At 44.6% G+C, this 16,229-nt stretch overlaps 1 protein-coding gene across 4 annotated transcripts in view; it reads right to left on the reverse strand.

Moving 5' to 3' along the window:
• Positions 1–16,229, reverse strand: part of HSD3B7 (hydroxy-delta-5-steroid dehydrogenase, 3 beta- and steroid delta-isomerase 7) — a 544,661-nt gene that overhangs the window by 147,242 nt on the left and 381,190 nt on the right. For all 4 annotated transcript variants that reach the window (XM_069651925.1, XM_069651922.1, XM_069651923.1 and 1 more), the window contains one exon: positions 4,888–5,043. In XM_069651925.1, coding sequence (XP_069508026.1) covers positions 4,888–4,990 — 103 coding nt within the window. In that variant the 5' untranslated portion in view covers positions 4,991–5,043. The remainder of the gene's footprint in view (positions 1–4,887; positions 5,044–16,229) is intronic.

A 16,229-nucleotide genomic window follows, 5' to 3' on the forward strand; every position in this document is an offset into this window, starting at 1 on the left:
GATTTGATTTTTTTACCTGGGAAGAGTGTGAGCTTTTTTCCCCCACTCTTCCATGTATTTTGTGTGTGTTTTACTTTTGTGTTCTTTGGTTATGGAGTTTCAAAACGAACAACTCCATGGGCATCATCTTTTTCTGTGTGTCACACAGTACCTTCAGTGCAGTGGCACAGCGGCGTCTTTCAGACTCCCCAAGGTTTAAATACCTTCTCTGGGACTGACTACCGTCTCACAGAGTATGTAAAGTTAAATTGGCTTTACTAGTCTTTTTAAATGTACTGACCCAGCAAACACTTCTTCCTATAGAGTGCTGGAGGGGTTGCTTAGCTCTCCCTGAGTCAAAACACTCATGTAACAGTAAAATGGTACCTTTTCCTACTTTAAATGGCTGGTGGCAGTGGTTTAGATCAAGTACCGTGATGTCTCCCGACCGCCAACAACGGTAGCTAAAAATCAGGTCAGACATGTTTTTCAAAATTGCGCCCCAGACCTGTCTGTAAAAACAGACTGTGGTCATCTTTTTTCGCCATTTCTTTTAGGAAAGGTCCTTCTTGTGTTTGGCTCTGCGCGCCAGATTTGATCCCTTTTTTGATTGGCCTTTGGGGGGCATCAGTGCTGAATCCCTCCTCTGGCGCCTGAGTGTCTGGGATGTACAGGATGTGAGGGAGGTGCCCGAAACTCCCTGTGCTTAGTCTCCTAGAAGTCCTAAATGCGCTCTGGCATGATTGAGCCACCCTGCTGTATGAGTGACAGCCAGGCTGGAATGAATGGGGGAAGAAACTGTTTAAAAACAGGTCTCTGGGACTTGGAAAGCAGAGTCGACCACTGGAACGAAAGAACCAAAGACGAGCTGAAGGAAGAAGCCTACTGCAACTCCTGGACAACCGATGAAGCCCTGCTGCAGGTCCGAATTGCTTGAAACTCCAATCGACAGAGAAGCCCTTCAAGGTTAACTTCTTCTCTTGAGTTTGGTTGGAACAACCAACTCGTAAGCCACCTGGACACCGCCCCCATCTGTTTGAATTTTCATGAGAGTGCTGTTGAAAACCGGATGGTCAGAGGGAAGGAAACCAACTCGTGGACTTTAAGGCACTCACACCTTAAACTGACATCTTGCTACAGCTTTTGGCCTCATCCCTGGCCAGTGCAAGAACCTCCCAATGTCCTCCTTCTTGTCCCCATGACTGAAGCTCAGGAACAGCGAGATCTGCTCGAACTGCCAGGAACAACTGCCTCAGCTACAGCTTTCTTCATTAACAAGGTACTGTGAAAACGCGGTCCGGAACTATTTTCGGCCATCGAGACAGTGCGTGAAACTTTCCTCAACTTCGAAGGTTTGTCCTTCCCTAAACATTCGTCAAACTTTTTGCCTAGCCAAGTTCTTTTAAACTCTGTGGCAAAGACTTAACCGTTATCTACCAAAACTGTGCTATCCTATACAAAGACTCTGAACCATTGACTTGGGCCCAGGCCTATGAGAAGAATTGCTGGTTGTATTTAACTGAAACCATTTGCCCTGCCTAGGAATGTACTTGGGCTGTCTATTCTTATAACCTTGTCCTTTTATCCCTTTAATAAGTATTTGAAGTGCCATTTTGCTCCCACTTCATAGGAGCTAAACTTGTTCGTTTGCTTACCGGTTGGATTTTTGTGGTTTATTAGTGTGTGATATTGAGCTGCGTATGCTAGTGTAATGTTTTCTAACTGACTGAGTAAATAAATGTATATTCTTTTACCATGAAACCTTGAGTAAGTGTATGTTTGAATCACTGTATTAGTTGGTCCTTTGTGTAACTTGTTCTACTGCTCACTTAAACTCTTGAGATAAGTCTGGCTGCTCAGCCATCGCTACCACTTTACTGTGTAGTACAGGCTTGTACCAAAGGTGAAATTGTGCTTACACTTGTAGTCCTAATTGCCTGTAGTGGTCTCAAAGGGTACTGCAGGTGATTCTGCCTAACACCGCCAGGTTGGAAACCCTGCGCCCACTCCTGGTGCAAGTCACAACCCAGCTGGGAAAAAGAAGCCGAAACAGTAACCATGTTGAGCTCAATCTAACGTGGAGACAAAAAGCTACAGTCCCGTATAGGAGCGAGACAGACCTTCCTCCTGTCGAGCCCGTGGCAGTCTGTCATGGCAGTATATAAGTCCGTCAAAACGCTCATTGCCACACTATAGTAGTGACATCACCATTCACCGGTAATAAGAAAATGGCGGTGCCCTTGGAGGCGGGGAGAGCCTTTTTTAGATCCCTTTCTTCTGAAATAGTTACCACTGACACTTAACAGCCATTGCTTGAAAAAGAACTGGTTTTGCAAGTTATGTTATGCACTGCTGGAGTTTAATACGGGAGGTGTGGGAGGCAAGCAACGATCTGCCTGTTATATAAATCATTTTAAAACTAAAATGACGTTTTCATGTGTTTTATTAAACGCAACACATTTCAAGCTGCATATTAGAGTTTTTTTTTTATCCAATCAGATTCTACGTTGATTGTATGCATCAACAACAAGGACATCTCTTGCATTCGAGGAATCAATCAAAACGGTGTTAATAGGGATGATGGTGCGGCCATGAATTGTAAGCAATACAATACCCACTACCACACGTACAAACGGAAATTGCAAGTCACCTTGGAGTTCTGCACCTTGTGCATGAACTCATCCTTCGGCCTAGCATCTTATCTCTGTTTGGTCACGACGCCCCTTGGTGACTTGCAGTAATAGCCTCATGACGCACTTAACTTTATCCCATAGATAACACATTCCCTGGCAAAGCACGTCCTCTAAACAGAAGGCCAGGACCCAAGGCTTCCTGTATACAAAACAATCAGTAAAAGAAAGTATATACACCTGGGCCCCGCGACACCACATCCCTGAATCCAGACGGTCTCGCGGGACGTCGCCTGTATAAAGGAGAGCGTGCACGGTTTATGCAGGCAGAACATTTCCTGTTTACAATAGCCGTGTGCCAATGGCGTGCAGCCTTGCACTTGCTTTGACCACGTCTGTAGGACTTAGCATGCCAACAGAGTAAGTACTGCTTACATCAAGACTTGACCAATGCACTGCACAGGCGTGGAGGAAATGGCCGCCCAAGGAGCGCTGCTCCTCTCGTTTGAATACCTGCCAACAGTCTTTGACCAAAAAGAGGAAGGGTATTTTTAAGTTTCAAGCTTCAAAACTAGTCATTGGTATAATTATGAAAATACATAGGATGACATCATGTGACCTGTGACCCAATGACACAGCATTTTGATCAGACAACAAGATGCTTCCGATTCTGGCACTCCCTGCAGGACAATTTCTGAGCAGAAATGAGCCAATCAACAGGAGAGAATTACAACCCGGACCTGCCTGGATTTCAGGAGCCACCCAGGAATTATACCTTAGAACAGACATCTTGCTAACATGGGTCCCAGAAACACAAACTATGCATTAAAACTGGGGAATAGATTACCGTACTCTGAAAAACAAAACGACTATGGTAGTAGTTATTGGTGCAGGAGAAGAGAATGGTGACTTTTGCAGGTAATAAGTAATTCCGTATCAACTTCTTTTGTCTGCCTACAACTTAGGCGCTCATTTTGCTCCTGTGCGTAAACTACCTGTACGGGACCACTTAAGTTTGCACGACAGTGCAAATAGGTTCCCTGCGGGCAATTTTCATCATTTGCACTGTAGAGCGCAAAAGAGAAGTGTACAAAGAGGGTGGCAGCCCCTTTACACCTTTCTTTTACACTCTGCAGTGCAAATAGCATGAACGCAGCCTGCCATCGATGCATGGCAGGCAGCATTTACAATGATTTCTTATGTTATCTGCCTGCTGTTTACTGGTGAAAAACCCCCATGCTGGCGTAAAACCAAGTTGTTTTTCAAGGTGAACGGTGAAAAGGAGGCAGAAACATAACTTCCATTCCACTTGCACCTTAAAAAACATAGGGCCTCATTACGAGTCACCCGGCATGGAAATAACGGTGGCGGTAAACCCGCCACCACCATTGTTTCCATACCGGGTGATCTTGAGTCCTGCAGGCGGAGGTGTCATTCCCGCCAGGTCTGACCTGGTGGGTTTAACACCATTGCCTGCAGGCGGTCGTGGAAACACCGGCACCATCACGAGATGGTGCCGGTGTTTCCATTTCCCCATTCCCATTGAGTCCTACAGGACTCAATAGGAATGGGGATTTACCGAATTACGCCTCTGGAATTCCTGGGTCACCGGGGTTGTAATGCCCCGGTAATTCCTGGAATCACAGAGGCGGAATGGTAATACGAGTCCGGCGGTAACCTGCCGGAACTTCAGGCACGGTTACCGCCGGACTCGTAATGAGGCCCATAGACTCTTTTCTGCAGCATGAAGTGAGCAGTTAAGACAGACATAACACAGTTGCGTCTGTCTTTAGCACCTCGATTTACGCTCTGGTATACTCGATTATGAGCCGCTTCTTCCCCAGTATTTTAAACACGCTCTTCACAGACTATTCAAACAAGAGCTTCGATTACACATATACGAGCGTCTGATGTATCACGATAGTAAAAGTGGTAGGATGTGTTGCTGAGATTGTGTAGGCTGTGAGGCTACTTACAAAGCAGCCACCCATTTCCGAAATCTGCAGGGCTGGCAAGAACAGGTTTCTCATGTTGATCACCAGGTGCCAGGCAAATGTGGCTGAGCCGGTGAGGCACACATGCCAAGACAGCCAGGCCCTAGCACAAGAAGGGTGACCTGGGAGTCAACACAGGGCACCCTTTTTCAGGTACTATGGAAAAACATACCTCTTCAGTTTTTTCTCTACATTCCCCCCTCTGGTCAACTAGTGACACAATATGCAATCTTGGCTCGCCCCCGCCCGCATGCCCATCCAAAACATACTGTACGGCCCCTCACCTTGCACGTTGACTTCAGTGATTTTGCTCGGTGCAACCTTCCCCCACACGTCAACGATGCTTGCCGAATGGATGACGACGTCAGCGCCTTTGATGGCCTCCATGACCTCAGTCAGGCTGGTGATGTTCCCTTGGCTCAGTGTCACCTTTATTTTGTCTGTGAAAAGAAAAGAAAAGGTGAACACATAACTCCGGAGTCTTGGGGGTGCGAGAAAGATCCAGTCCATCACGAGACGTCTTTATTGTGAGATCACAGAAGGAGCACAGGCCCTGGGCCTCCACCTTGAGGGGTGCACCCTCCCCCAGGCTGCCTGATGCAAAGAGGCGGATGCACATTTTTCTTTTTACAAAAGATGGGTAACACATGCCATGATATTGTCTGGTGCACTGCTGAGGCTCTGAGGCTACTGGCTGGCTATTGTTTACAACTAGGGGTTTTGATCAGCTAATGTGTAGTACATACTGTGTGTGTGTTCACTATAGCGCAGTTGTAATGTGTAGTATATGTGTAGTATATACTGTCTGTTCACTATAGCGCAGCCAGTAATGTGTAGTACATACTGTTTGTATGTTCACTATAGCACAGCCTGTAGTGTATAGTACATACTGCTTGTGTGTTCACTATAGCACAGCCTGTAATGTGTGGTACATACTGTTTGTGTTCACCATAGCACAGCCTGTAATGTGTCCTACATACTGTTTGTGTTCACCATATCACAGCCTGTAATATGCAGTACATACTGTTTGTATGTTCACTATAGCAAAGCCTGTAATGTGTAGTACATACTGTTTGTGTTCACCATAGCGCAGCCTGTAATGTGTAGTACATACTGTTTGTGTGTTCATTATAGCGCAGCCTGTAATGTGTAGTACATACTGTTTTGTGTTCACCATAGCACAGCCTGTAATGTGTAGTACATACTGTGTGTGTGTTCACCATACCACAGCCTGTAATGCATAGTACATACTGTTTTTGTGTTCACCATAGTGCAGCCTGTAATGTGTAGTACATACTGTGTGTGTATTCACCATAGCGCAGCCTGTAATGTGCAGTACATACTGTTTGTGTTCACTATAGCACAGCCTATAATGTGTAGTACATACTGTTTGTGTGTTCACCATAGCACAACTCAAGTAGTATATTCACTTTTCTTTTGGGAACACAATGGTTGCATGCAAATAAACAACGTTGAAATGCACATTAATAAGAGTGATTGCCAGGATGGATAAATGGGTCAGAAAATAGCAGAGTGTTTTAGGCCCTGTTTTCAGACATTTCTGTGCATGTGCCCCTTCACAGTACTGTACCAAATGCCGGGAATTAATTGATTCATCTTTAATGAACTCATCTTTGATTGCGAACTGGAGTATGTCCCCTCTGGTGTTAGTAGCTCCTACTGTGTTACTATCGCCTACTGCTACAACACAAGTTAAGGGCACCAAAAAGCCTTATTATAAAAAGTGACGTAACGGCAGAATAGCAAAACAAAAGAGGTGATGGCTGGAAATTTTAGAATTAATCTTAACCTCTGGCATTGCTCTGGGCAACCCTCCAGACCGTTGTGCTAAGCCATTACAGAGAGCGGTAACAGTCAATTTATGCGATTGCATTCATTGTAGCATGTTCGAGCAATTGATTAACTTTGCTAACACACCTTTCCTGCTTTCTTTGTAGTTTATAAATAATGATGCCTCAATGTACCTAATTTAATCTGGTCTTTTTCACTTACGTTGACTGTACTAGCACTATTTTTGTGGTGTCAGCACTTACCTGTTGTAATATAATATCTCCATACAGGTTTTGCAAAATGTATTTAGTAAAACACTTTTATATTAAAACATGACATGAATGTATTGTTCAGGGTTGGACTGGCCTATAGGGAACTCTGGAGATTTCCTGGTAGGCCTCGGCACTCTGTGCCTCTTTTATGTGGTATTTCCAAATATTCCCTTAGGAAAATGGTTGGGCTTGGTGAAAATGTGTAATATGGGGCCACTTTAAAAATTATTTCCAGGGCATATTTTGTTTCCCAGTTCACCCCTGGTATTGTTCGTTGACAGGAAAGGATTATAACTGCCTTGAATAGCATTACGTTTTCTTGGAATTTAGTCATTAAGTGCCAAGGACGGGTATGCTCGTCCTTTTTGCATAGACTTACATAATAGCCTGGCAGTTAAGGGGTTAAGCTTACTCGGCGAGAGCAATTTAGTGCATTGTTTATTTTTACTCCCAGACAGGGAGTGACCCATGTGTGCTATTAATTCCTTAGGGCTACAGGCGGAGGCTTTAAGGGCCTCTTCAGCTCTTGGCTGGGACCCCAATACACATTACACAACTCACATTTTTTCAGAGGTATTCGTTCAGTGTCTCCGGGCAGCTGTGTTCCTTTGTGGGTAGACAGCTACCACATCATGAATGTCAAATCAAGACCTGCACATGCCTGTTTTGTTTATAGATCTGGAAGGATTCCGGCTTTGCCTATCCTCATAAAAAGAGGACTGTCACGAGGGAGCATTGGATGATGGCTTTGGGGGTCATGTAAATTGCTGCTAAGGTATCGCATTGTTAGTCAGCAAAGGTATTTAGGCAACCAAATTCTAGATTGTGAAATCCAAATGTTGTGGCTAGTATCCTAGCATTGCCGCCAGACCATATTGTGATCCTTGACAAATAATCTTATCTCACAGTGCAGTGCTGTGTTCTGTGAAAAGAGTTTCCTGAGTGTCAGGTGTGTTTAAAAGACACTGTTTTTTGTGCGAACGGTGCCTTTGATTCTACTTCACTGTTGGTGTATACATGGCTGCGGGCTGCTTTAGCACCGTGTTATGCTCTAAGGATTACAACTATTAGCCAAGAACTACATCTACAGACAACCTTTGCTGCCGTGGACGTGGACGCCCAGCTCCTCCTCCAGCCACGCTCGTTTCAGCAACAAAACCTGCACCTCAAGCGAAGCATAGCGGGGAGGCTCAGTGTCAGGGGAGGTGAGGACGCCGACCCTAACTTTCTGCAGCCGGGATTGTGATGCCCGTGGTGAGCCCATGGATGACAAAAGGTGAGCTGACACAAGGTGAGCTGACACAAGCATTTCTTATTGAAACAAAGGGCTTTTGCCACCTGGGCTAAGAACGCTGTTGTATCTGCTTTCATTTCTCTCGCTTGATTGTGATTGTGGGCTAAACCCTTTGATAAGTCAAGGGGTACCTGAAAACAAATAAATTAACACGGCAGCTCCGGTGGGGCCAACCCTTTGAATCACCGCTTTTTGCGAAGGGCTCATCAATTGTAAACGGTCTTCAACCTTTACAAGTTGACATTGGACATGCCTCCGACTTTAAGAACATCAAGCACATCACTTACTCTCAAGTCCACCCCAGTACGTCGCTCGTCGACCAGTGCTTTAGAACGCAAAATGGTGGACTCTGTTCTTGATTTTGGGGAGAAGAAACTCTGTGCTGGGGACATACGCAAATTCTGCAAACCCATGTGTTTGACCTCCTTTGGTGCAAAAGAAGCAGAACCAAATTGCATTGTTCCCCCTGCTGGTTCCCCTGCGGAACCAACCAAGAGCTGGTTGATTACTGACAGACAATTATTGGAGGTGGAAGTGCATTCTGAGCTGATATCGTCTAGTACCCCAGCTCAGTTAAACTCCAAGGAATTGCGTTCTGAAAATGAGGAGGCCTGGTGCCTCGTTTCCTGCTGTTGTCTCTGTTCCCAATCCTGGCGGCAGCTCCGATTTATCGGTGCACAATATAAGCGCTAATGTTGCAACATCATTGTCTGCCTGCTTTCCATCCAAGTGCAGAGAGCACTGTAGCGTCTGTATTGAAGACATTTCTATAATTGCCTCATCGTCATCTATTGGTGCACATGATAACAGCTTACATCAGTCTCCGAGTCTATTTGATGACTCCAATAAAACGGTTCACTCGTCATTGACAGCATTGTCCACGGAGGGCAAAGTGCTAAGGAGACCAAGTGAACTATCTACTTCCATCCAAAATCCATTGAGCTTACCATCATCTAACTTATTTGAAATCACTATACAGGCAATTCACACGACAATTACCACACTTGTTAAACTTTTGAAACACTAGATTTTAAAATCTCTGCTCAAGCAAAACAACTTGATTTAGTTGTGTCATGGATAAACGATAATGTGCTACAAAGTGCAAATCACTTGAGAGAAAAAACAACCAACATTTGTATGAAGGAGCATATGTTGTCTCAGGATACTCCTATACAAATGCCTATTGCTATTGATTGTGATGCTGGGTCGTAAAAAAACCCTGTGTGTGAAAAGTCACTTGTTTTTTGTTTGGAAAATTTCATTGATTTGCCAGTTGATGTTGATGAGTGTGGTCAAGCCAGTAAGTGATAATTCAAATCAGATTGTGATTAGTCCCTGCTCGCAAATTGTGGTAATCGACAAATTAGTCACTTGTCAAGAACTTGACAAATCTTTAATGGATCGAAGTTTGGGGCTGCCTGCCGTTTCTGAAGGTCAGGCTGAGCAGGGCAAAAAAGTACCTTATAAATTATTTCAAAACAGAGAGGCCCCCCACAAAGGAGTGACAAACTAGGTATGTCAAAAAAAATCAAAGAATCAAACAGCTCCCCCCTTTCGATCCAGAGCTAATCTCAAACAATTGCTAAAATGTTTGATCCCACAAGTGAATGCTGGGTCTAAACTGAAAACAGCTAGCCACAAAAAAGTTTCCAGTTCATGTGCAAACACAATACAGGATGTCCCCAATGTACCAATGATTGAAGACTATCAACCTTTGAACAAACTTATAATGACCATTTCTGATGCGAAATCGAGCCTTATGGCACTCCAGATGCAGCTAGAGCTAGCTCTGTTGAGTCTCCAGATGTTGAGAAGTCGAGCACTGTAGAGACTGCGGTTGCTGCTATAGTGAGCTCCGTTGAGGCATCAGGTGTAGCGAAAGTGAGCCCCATTGAAATTTTGGATGTTATTTTAACATCCACACATACTCAAAAAGGAGCGATAGCTCCACCTCAGGAGATCAGCCATAACTTTGTACTGACAGACATTCGAGAGGAAATTGAGCGATCTATCAAACAGTACATTGCATTTGAACGATCAAATACAAATGTTAATTCTATACAGCCTCAGACACCTGTGGCGAATCAGGGTCCTCTTATCAGCACAGTCTTTTCACAGTCTTTTCAATTAATTAATGCTGAGGCAACAAGTGTCCATGACAGTACATCTATTGTAATAGATTTGATGCACTCATCGTCAGTGCACTACAATCAGAAAGTGGATAAACTAATTCCAATGTATGCAGTGTCTCATGCACAGGCGACAAGAGAAGTCAATAGACCTTTGGTGGATACCCATTTGATTCAAGCTGACGCATGTCAATTTAGTACAAATGGGGCAAAGTTAAGAGAGTTTCATGTAAACTGCGAATCTCCATACCCCCAAGACAACATATCCAAGTATACCAATTCGGAAATCCATCCTAAATTTCAGGAGGCACAAGGTCATACTAATTATCAAATCGACAATCAAATCACTAAAGCGGTGCAAAGTTACTTTGACCGGAATCTGTCGGTGCACGCTCCTTCGAACTCTGACTCAGCTGTAACTTCACTGTCCATGAAGCAGCACCCTATCAAATTGGGACATGTGGTTAATTCTCGTTCCCATGAAGCAAACTCTATTCAAAGAGTGAATTAAACACCTAAACTTCTGAACAAACAAGTCAAAATCAATATGGTCAATAAAAAACGTACTCATTTTATCATCTGATTCTCAAATGTCGCCCTGCACCTTTCACTGCCTACACAATGAATAGAATGAGTATTCTGGCTATTTTTAATGAGATCAGTGCGCTAAGAGGCATAACATCTACGGACATTGATCAAGTTGACTTTGTCCATAGCAGCGACAATTCAATTGCCAGGATATGGCTACAATCCCATTTTGTAAGGAATGCTTTGTGGCAAGCTAGGATGAAAATCTTCGCACTGGGTTTTGTCTTAGCTGTTGATCCGCTCATTCTTGATACTGAGGGCAACTTAATCTTGGCAAGCAATGTTAAAAGTACTGAGAGAGTGAAAATGCAAAACAACATTTATGGAGTGGGTTACCCAAGTAATGACAAAGCAATCCAGTGTTTCTCCTCAAATAAGGCTAATCCTAGTCCAGACCTATAACCAAGAATTGAAAAAGGTAAAAATGTGATCTCAACAATTAGTTGTAACACATGTGGAAATTCCCACCTTTTTGGCGGAAGTGCAGCCTTTCTGGCCACTGATGATATCATTATTTTACAGGAGACGTGGCTAAAAGAAAAGCCAGTCTGGGAGAATCATTCAATAGTCTTCCATCCTGCCAAATCTTCTGTCCTGGGGCGTCCTTCGTCTGGTATATTGGTAGCAATCAAAAATCATAGGGATTGGCATCTCACTTGGTGGGCTGCTCCAAACCCTTACTTATTACTAACTAAACTTAGACTCCTAGGCGGAACAGTGGCAATCTTGAATATATATCGCAATCCAATGGGGATGTCGGATGACAACTTTTTTTGTGATCTGCAGTGGCTACTTAATGTAGTCTTGGAATCCTCTGACATAACTAACACCAATGTCATGGGGGATTTAAATGTACAGATTCTCCCAGAAAACAATCCAAAATATAATCTCGCCTGTATAAAATGGCTTTTTCTAGCACAAAACAGAGGACTCCATATGTGCAACGGTGCACTGCCTGGAGATACAATCCCTCAAATAACATGGCAGAGAGGTGAATCTACATCAATACACGATTATGCATTTGTTGATCTATGCACATTTGAGGTGGCTCAGAGCTTCAGTGTAATAACTCAAGCGTTTAGCGATCACAATATGTTAATTCTTGTGTGGTCAGTTAACCTTGGGGTTGTTGACAACAATTGCCTTGGCTTTCCTCAGACCATGACAGTAAATGACACACGTATGCGTTTAAAATAAAACCCTCATTTGTTATTAGATTTCCACAAACAGGTGGCGAATGGGTATCATGATGGTATAGCTGCAACTAATGATTGCACCACCTATCTACGCAGCTATCGTGAAAAAGTACTATCTCGTTCCCAAGTTCAATTCCAGCCGCGGCATGAATTTGACCCTTTAGTGCAATCCAATAACACCATACTGAGCAGAAACAAGAAGCTCGTTGCCGCCTCTAACTGTCTTAATAAATGTCAGGAATCGCCGGTGGAAACTGTGGCATTATTGGAAACATTAGTCTGCTGTAATACGTTCCCCGCTCTAGTCCTCATCCAACATGGAGGACTTGGGTATTTAAACGAACCCCGCCCCCCACTCTGTGCGTTGTATCTGTCTTTCTCTCTACAGTGCTCGGCTGTGTACTCTGTTGAGTTTCAACCTTGTGCATTCCTTCTGGCCTCCCTGTGAGATTCTTTTTCGTTTCCTCTCTTATACTTTTTCTCATCTGGTTCTATTTTCTTTTATGCTAGCGGTTCGTCCGTTCTATTGACTTTTCTGTTTAGCTATCACTTGGCGTTCTACCGCCATTCCTCTCTTACCTGATCCACCTCTCTGATTCAGGTTTCCTTTCGCGGCGCTTCCGCGATTCCGTCTGTTGGAAGGGTAGTTGTTCCTCACTGCTCTCTCTTTCCTGGCTCTGACAGATTCTATTATATCCTGGTGTACACCAACTTAGGCTTCTATAGCCGTACTCTCTTACCTCTGTTAGCCCGTCTTTGATCCGGTACTCTACTCATGGATTTTTTCCGCTCTTCGGTCTTGGAGGAGCCGGAATTCCGCAATTATCCACTCCGTCCTTAACTTTTTCTTTCCTTGCCTCCTCTTTCTTTTTCTTGGCTTCAGATCCCCTCTTTATTTACATCCTCTTATCCTATTGTACGCTACTTCCTGGTCAAGCTGCCACTGGCGTGATTCCAGTGCTTGCGTTCCGGTTTGAGTCTTCTCATCGCTTCTATTATCTGCCACCATCCTAAACCATGGACTTTCAGTATCAATCCAGAGAAATTGGACATCAGGGTTTTTTTCTAGCCAATCGGCTTTTTCCCCAGATTTGGGGTTTGGCTCCTTTGGGTCCCCCAAGGGCAGGTACCTATCCCTGCCAAGGTGGCCTCCGAGGGAGCCAGACCCTATTTACACAATCGGAGGGACCGAAGATCTAAGGAGAAACAGTCCCCAGACAAGCAGAGGTCCCGCAATAAGACTACTTCAATTACCAAGGACAATTCATCCGAAGAATCAGGTGAGGAGGAGGTTTGGAAAGGTAGGCAGAGGCGTGACAGCATAGAACGCCAAATAATCCCCATGGTGTCCTTGGAGCAGTACCAGGAGCTGGTAGCAGCGGTGCAGAACCTGACAGTGGATGTACAAGCTTTAAGGACCGAGAATGTGGCACTTCGTCAACAGGTTGTGTTACATCGTGATGATTGTGGTGATCTTCCACCCATGACGCTATCCTATGGCAAGTACGATGGGCACCCAGGAGGACTCAAAGACTTTCTCGATGCTTGCCAGGTATATTTCACCTTCAGACCACATACTTATGAAACGGCACGATCCCGAGTCGGATTTATCATTGCCAATCTGACAGGAAACACTTTATCTTGGGCCACCCCATTGGTTACTGGCAACGATCCTTCCTTTAATGATTATGACCGCTTTGTAGGGTCGTTTAAAGAACGGTTTGATCGACCCGAAGTCCTATATAGTTCTTTGGAAGCAATATTAGATGTATGTCAGGGAACCACAGATGTACAGACGTATATCTCCTGTTTTTTGAGATTGGCGACTAAGGCTGATTGGCCAGATTCAGTCAAGCAAACCATTTTCAAACGAGGACTACATGATGATATTAAGGAGGAGCTGGCGTGGGTGGCATGACCGGCATCCTTTCAAGAACTGATGACATTGTCCTTACAGATCGAGTTCAGGCTGCAAGAACATCGCCAGGAGAAGAGAAGACCCCATACCACTCCTCCGGCTACCAGCCTACCTTTCCAGTCTCCCAGGGACGGTCACACAGCTGATGAACCAATGCAATTTGGAGCAACACGAGGGCCCTTGACCCCCTGAAGAGCGGAAGAGACGCCGAGAAGCAGGACTTTGCATGTACTGCGGTTCCTCCAAGCACCTACTAAGGAATTGCCCTGAAGTCCCTCCTAGAAGGAAGGAAAACTCCAGCCCCCGATCATATGCAAGGGAAGTATCGGGGGAGCTACCTACAACCCTTGCAACTACTCAAGACCAATAGAGAACAAAGAAGACAGTCGACTGATGGTCTTTCGAGTCTTACTTTGGTTGTCTGATCCAGAACCTAAAGAAGTCCTGGCAATGTTGGACTGTGGTGCTGTGGGCAATGTTATAGATCTAAACTGGGCCAGAGAGAATCTTGTGCCTTCAAAACCCAAGCAGAGACCCATACCAGTTGAAGGAGTTGATGGTACCCCACTGTCGTCTGGTCCCCTGATAAGGGAGACATTACCTTTGAAGAATAAATTGGGAGAACATCAAGCATATATGGTATTCGACTTGATCAGAGCAGCGCACTTCCCTCTGGTAATCGGCATTCTGTGGCTAAGGAAGCATAACCCTCATATCGACTGGTCATCTAATAGGGTGAGCTTTAACTCGCAATATTGTGAATCTAGCTGCATGAACCCTCCAGTCAAGGAATCGGAACAAGAAGGAACTATTGTCATCGGAACCATGATGATATCTTCAGTTCTGCTCCAGTATCAAGAATATTCAGAGGTGTTCAAGGATACCTTACCCAGACTGGTACCACCCCACAGAGCTGAAGATTGCGCCATAGACCTGATCCCGGAAGCCATTGTACCGTTTGGGCGCATGTACCCTCTGTCTTTACCAGAAAGGCATCCTTTAAAGGACTACCTAGACGCCAACCTGCAGAATGGTCTCATTCAGGGATCTAAATCATCCTGTGGCTCATCATTGTTCTTTATCCCCAAGAAGGACTCCTCCGAGCTACGACCATGTATCGATTATAGAGGTCTTAATCAAATTACAATCCGAGATCGATACCCAATGCCATTGATACGAGACATTCTGGAAGCCATTCAAGGAGCAGTCTATTTCACTAAACTAGATCTTGGAGGGGTATACCATCTGCTGAGGATAAAGGTGGGAGATGAATGGAAGATGGCCTTCCTGACCCCGCTGGGTCTATTTGAATACAGAGTGATGCCATTCGGGCTGGTTAATGCTCCAGCCATTTTCCAGAGGTTTATGGACAAGGTCTTCGCTGACATGTTGTTCTTGTCAATAGTAGTCTACCTGGATAGCATCTTGATATTTTCCCAAACCTTACAGGATCACCGCCATCAAGTGAAGAAGGTATTACATTGCCTGCAATCACACCGACTACTGGTCAAACCAGAAAAGTGTCAGTTCGAGGTTACATCAGTCTCGTACTTGGGATTTATCCTTTCTAAGGAAGGCATCGAGATGGATCCTAGCAAGATCAAGGCTATACTAGAATGGAAGGAACCTCAGAACGTCAAGGAGGTGCAGAGGTTTCTTGGATTAGCGAACTTCTATCTACAATTTATCCCCAACTTCTCCAGAATGGTGTTACCCATCACATCTCTCCTCAAAAAGGGGGTCAAGTTCACATTTGATAAGGAGCCCAGAGAAGCCTTTCAACATCTCAAGAAGCTGTTTACCTCAGCCCCGGTTTTGGTGCAATCAGATCAAACCAGACCATTCATTTTAGAGACAGACGCTTCTATAGCAGCAGTAGGAGCCATTTTACTTCAAAAGACTGCTGATGGAATTGAACATCCCGGTGGCATACTATTCCAAGACCTTGACCAGCAGCAAGCGCAACTACTCAGTTCTCGAAAGAGAACTATTAGCCATCAAATTAGCTTGCCATGAGTGGCGCCATCTCCTGCAAGGTGCGGCTCACAGTTTCCTAATACGCACTGATCACCGTAACCTTTGAGTACTGCAGCAGATGGAATGCCCCAATGCACGTCATGCCAGATGGGCATATTTCTTTTTACAGTTTGATTTCCTTATTACTTACATACCTGGGTCTGAAAATAAGAAGGTGGATGCCTTGTCTCGTTGTCTAGGAGAAGACTCTGGTGTTTATCAGGGTCATGAACTAGTATTCCCCAGGCTAAGAATAATAGCAGCAGCCTCTCCGTTCCTTCAAGACCTGGTTCCACATTATCAGAAGCAGGTGAACCTTCCTCCAACTGTCACCCAAGGTATTGATGGGCTCTACTACCATGATACTGCACTCTATATCCCCACAGAGAAACTTCAGGAATAAGTCCTTTCCTGGTGTCACG

The sequence above is a fragment of the Ambystoma mexicanum genome, chromosome 3p, assembly GCF_040938575.1.
Source record: "Ambystoma mexicanum isolate Mex_15411 chromosome 3p, UKY_AmexF1_1, whole genome shotgun sequence".
NCBI classification, from domain to species: domain Eukaryota; kingdom Metazoa; phylum Chordata; class Amphibia; order Caudata; family Ambystomatidae; genus Ambystoma; species Ambystoma mexicanum.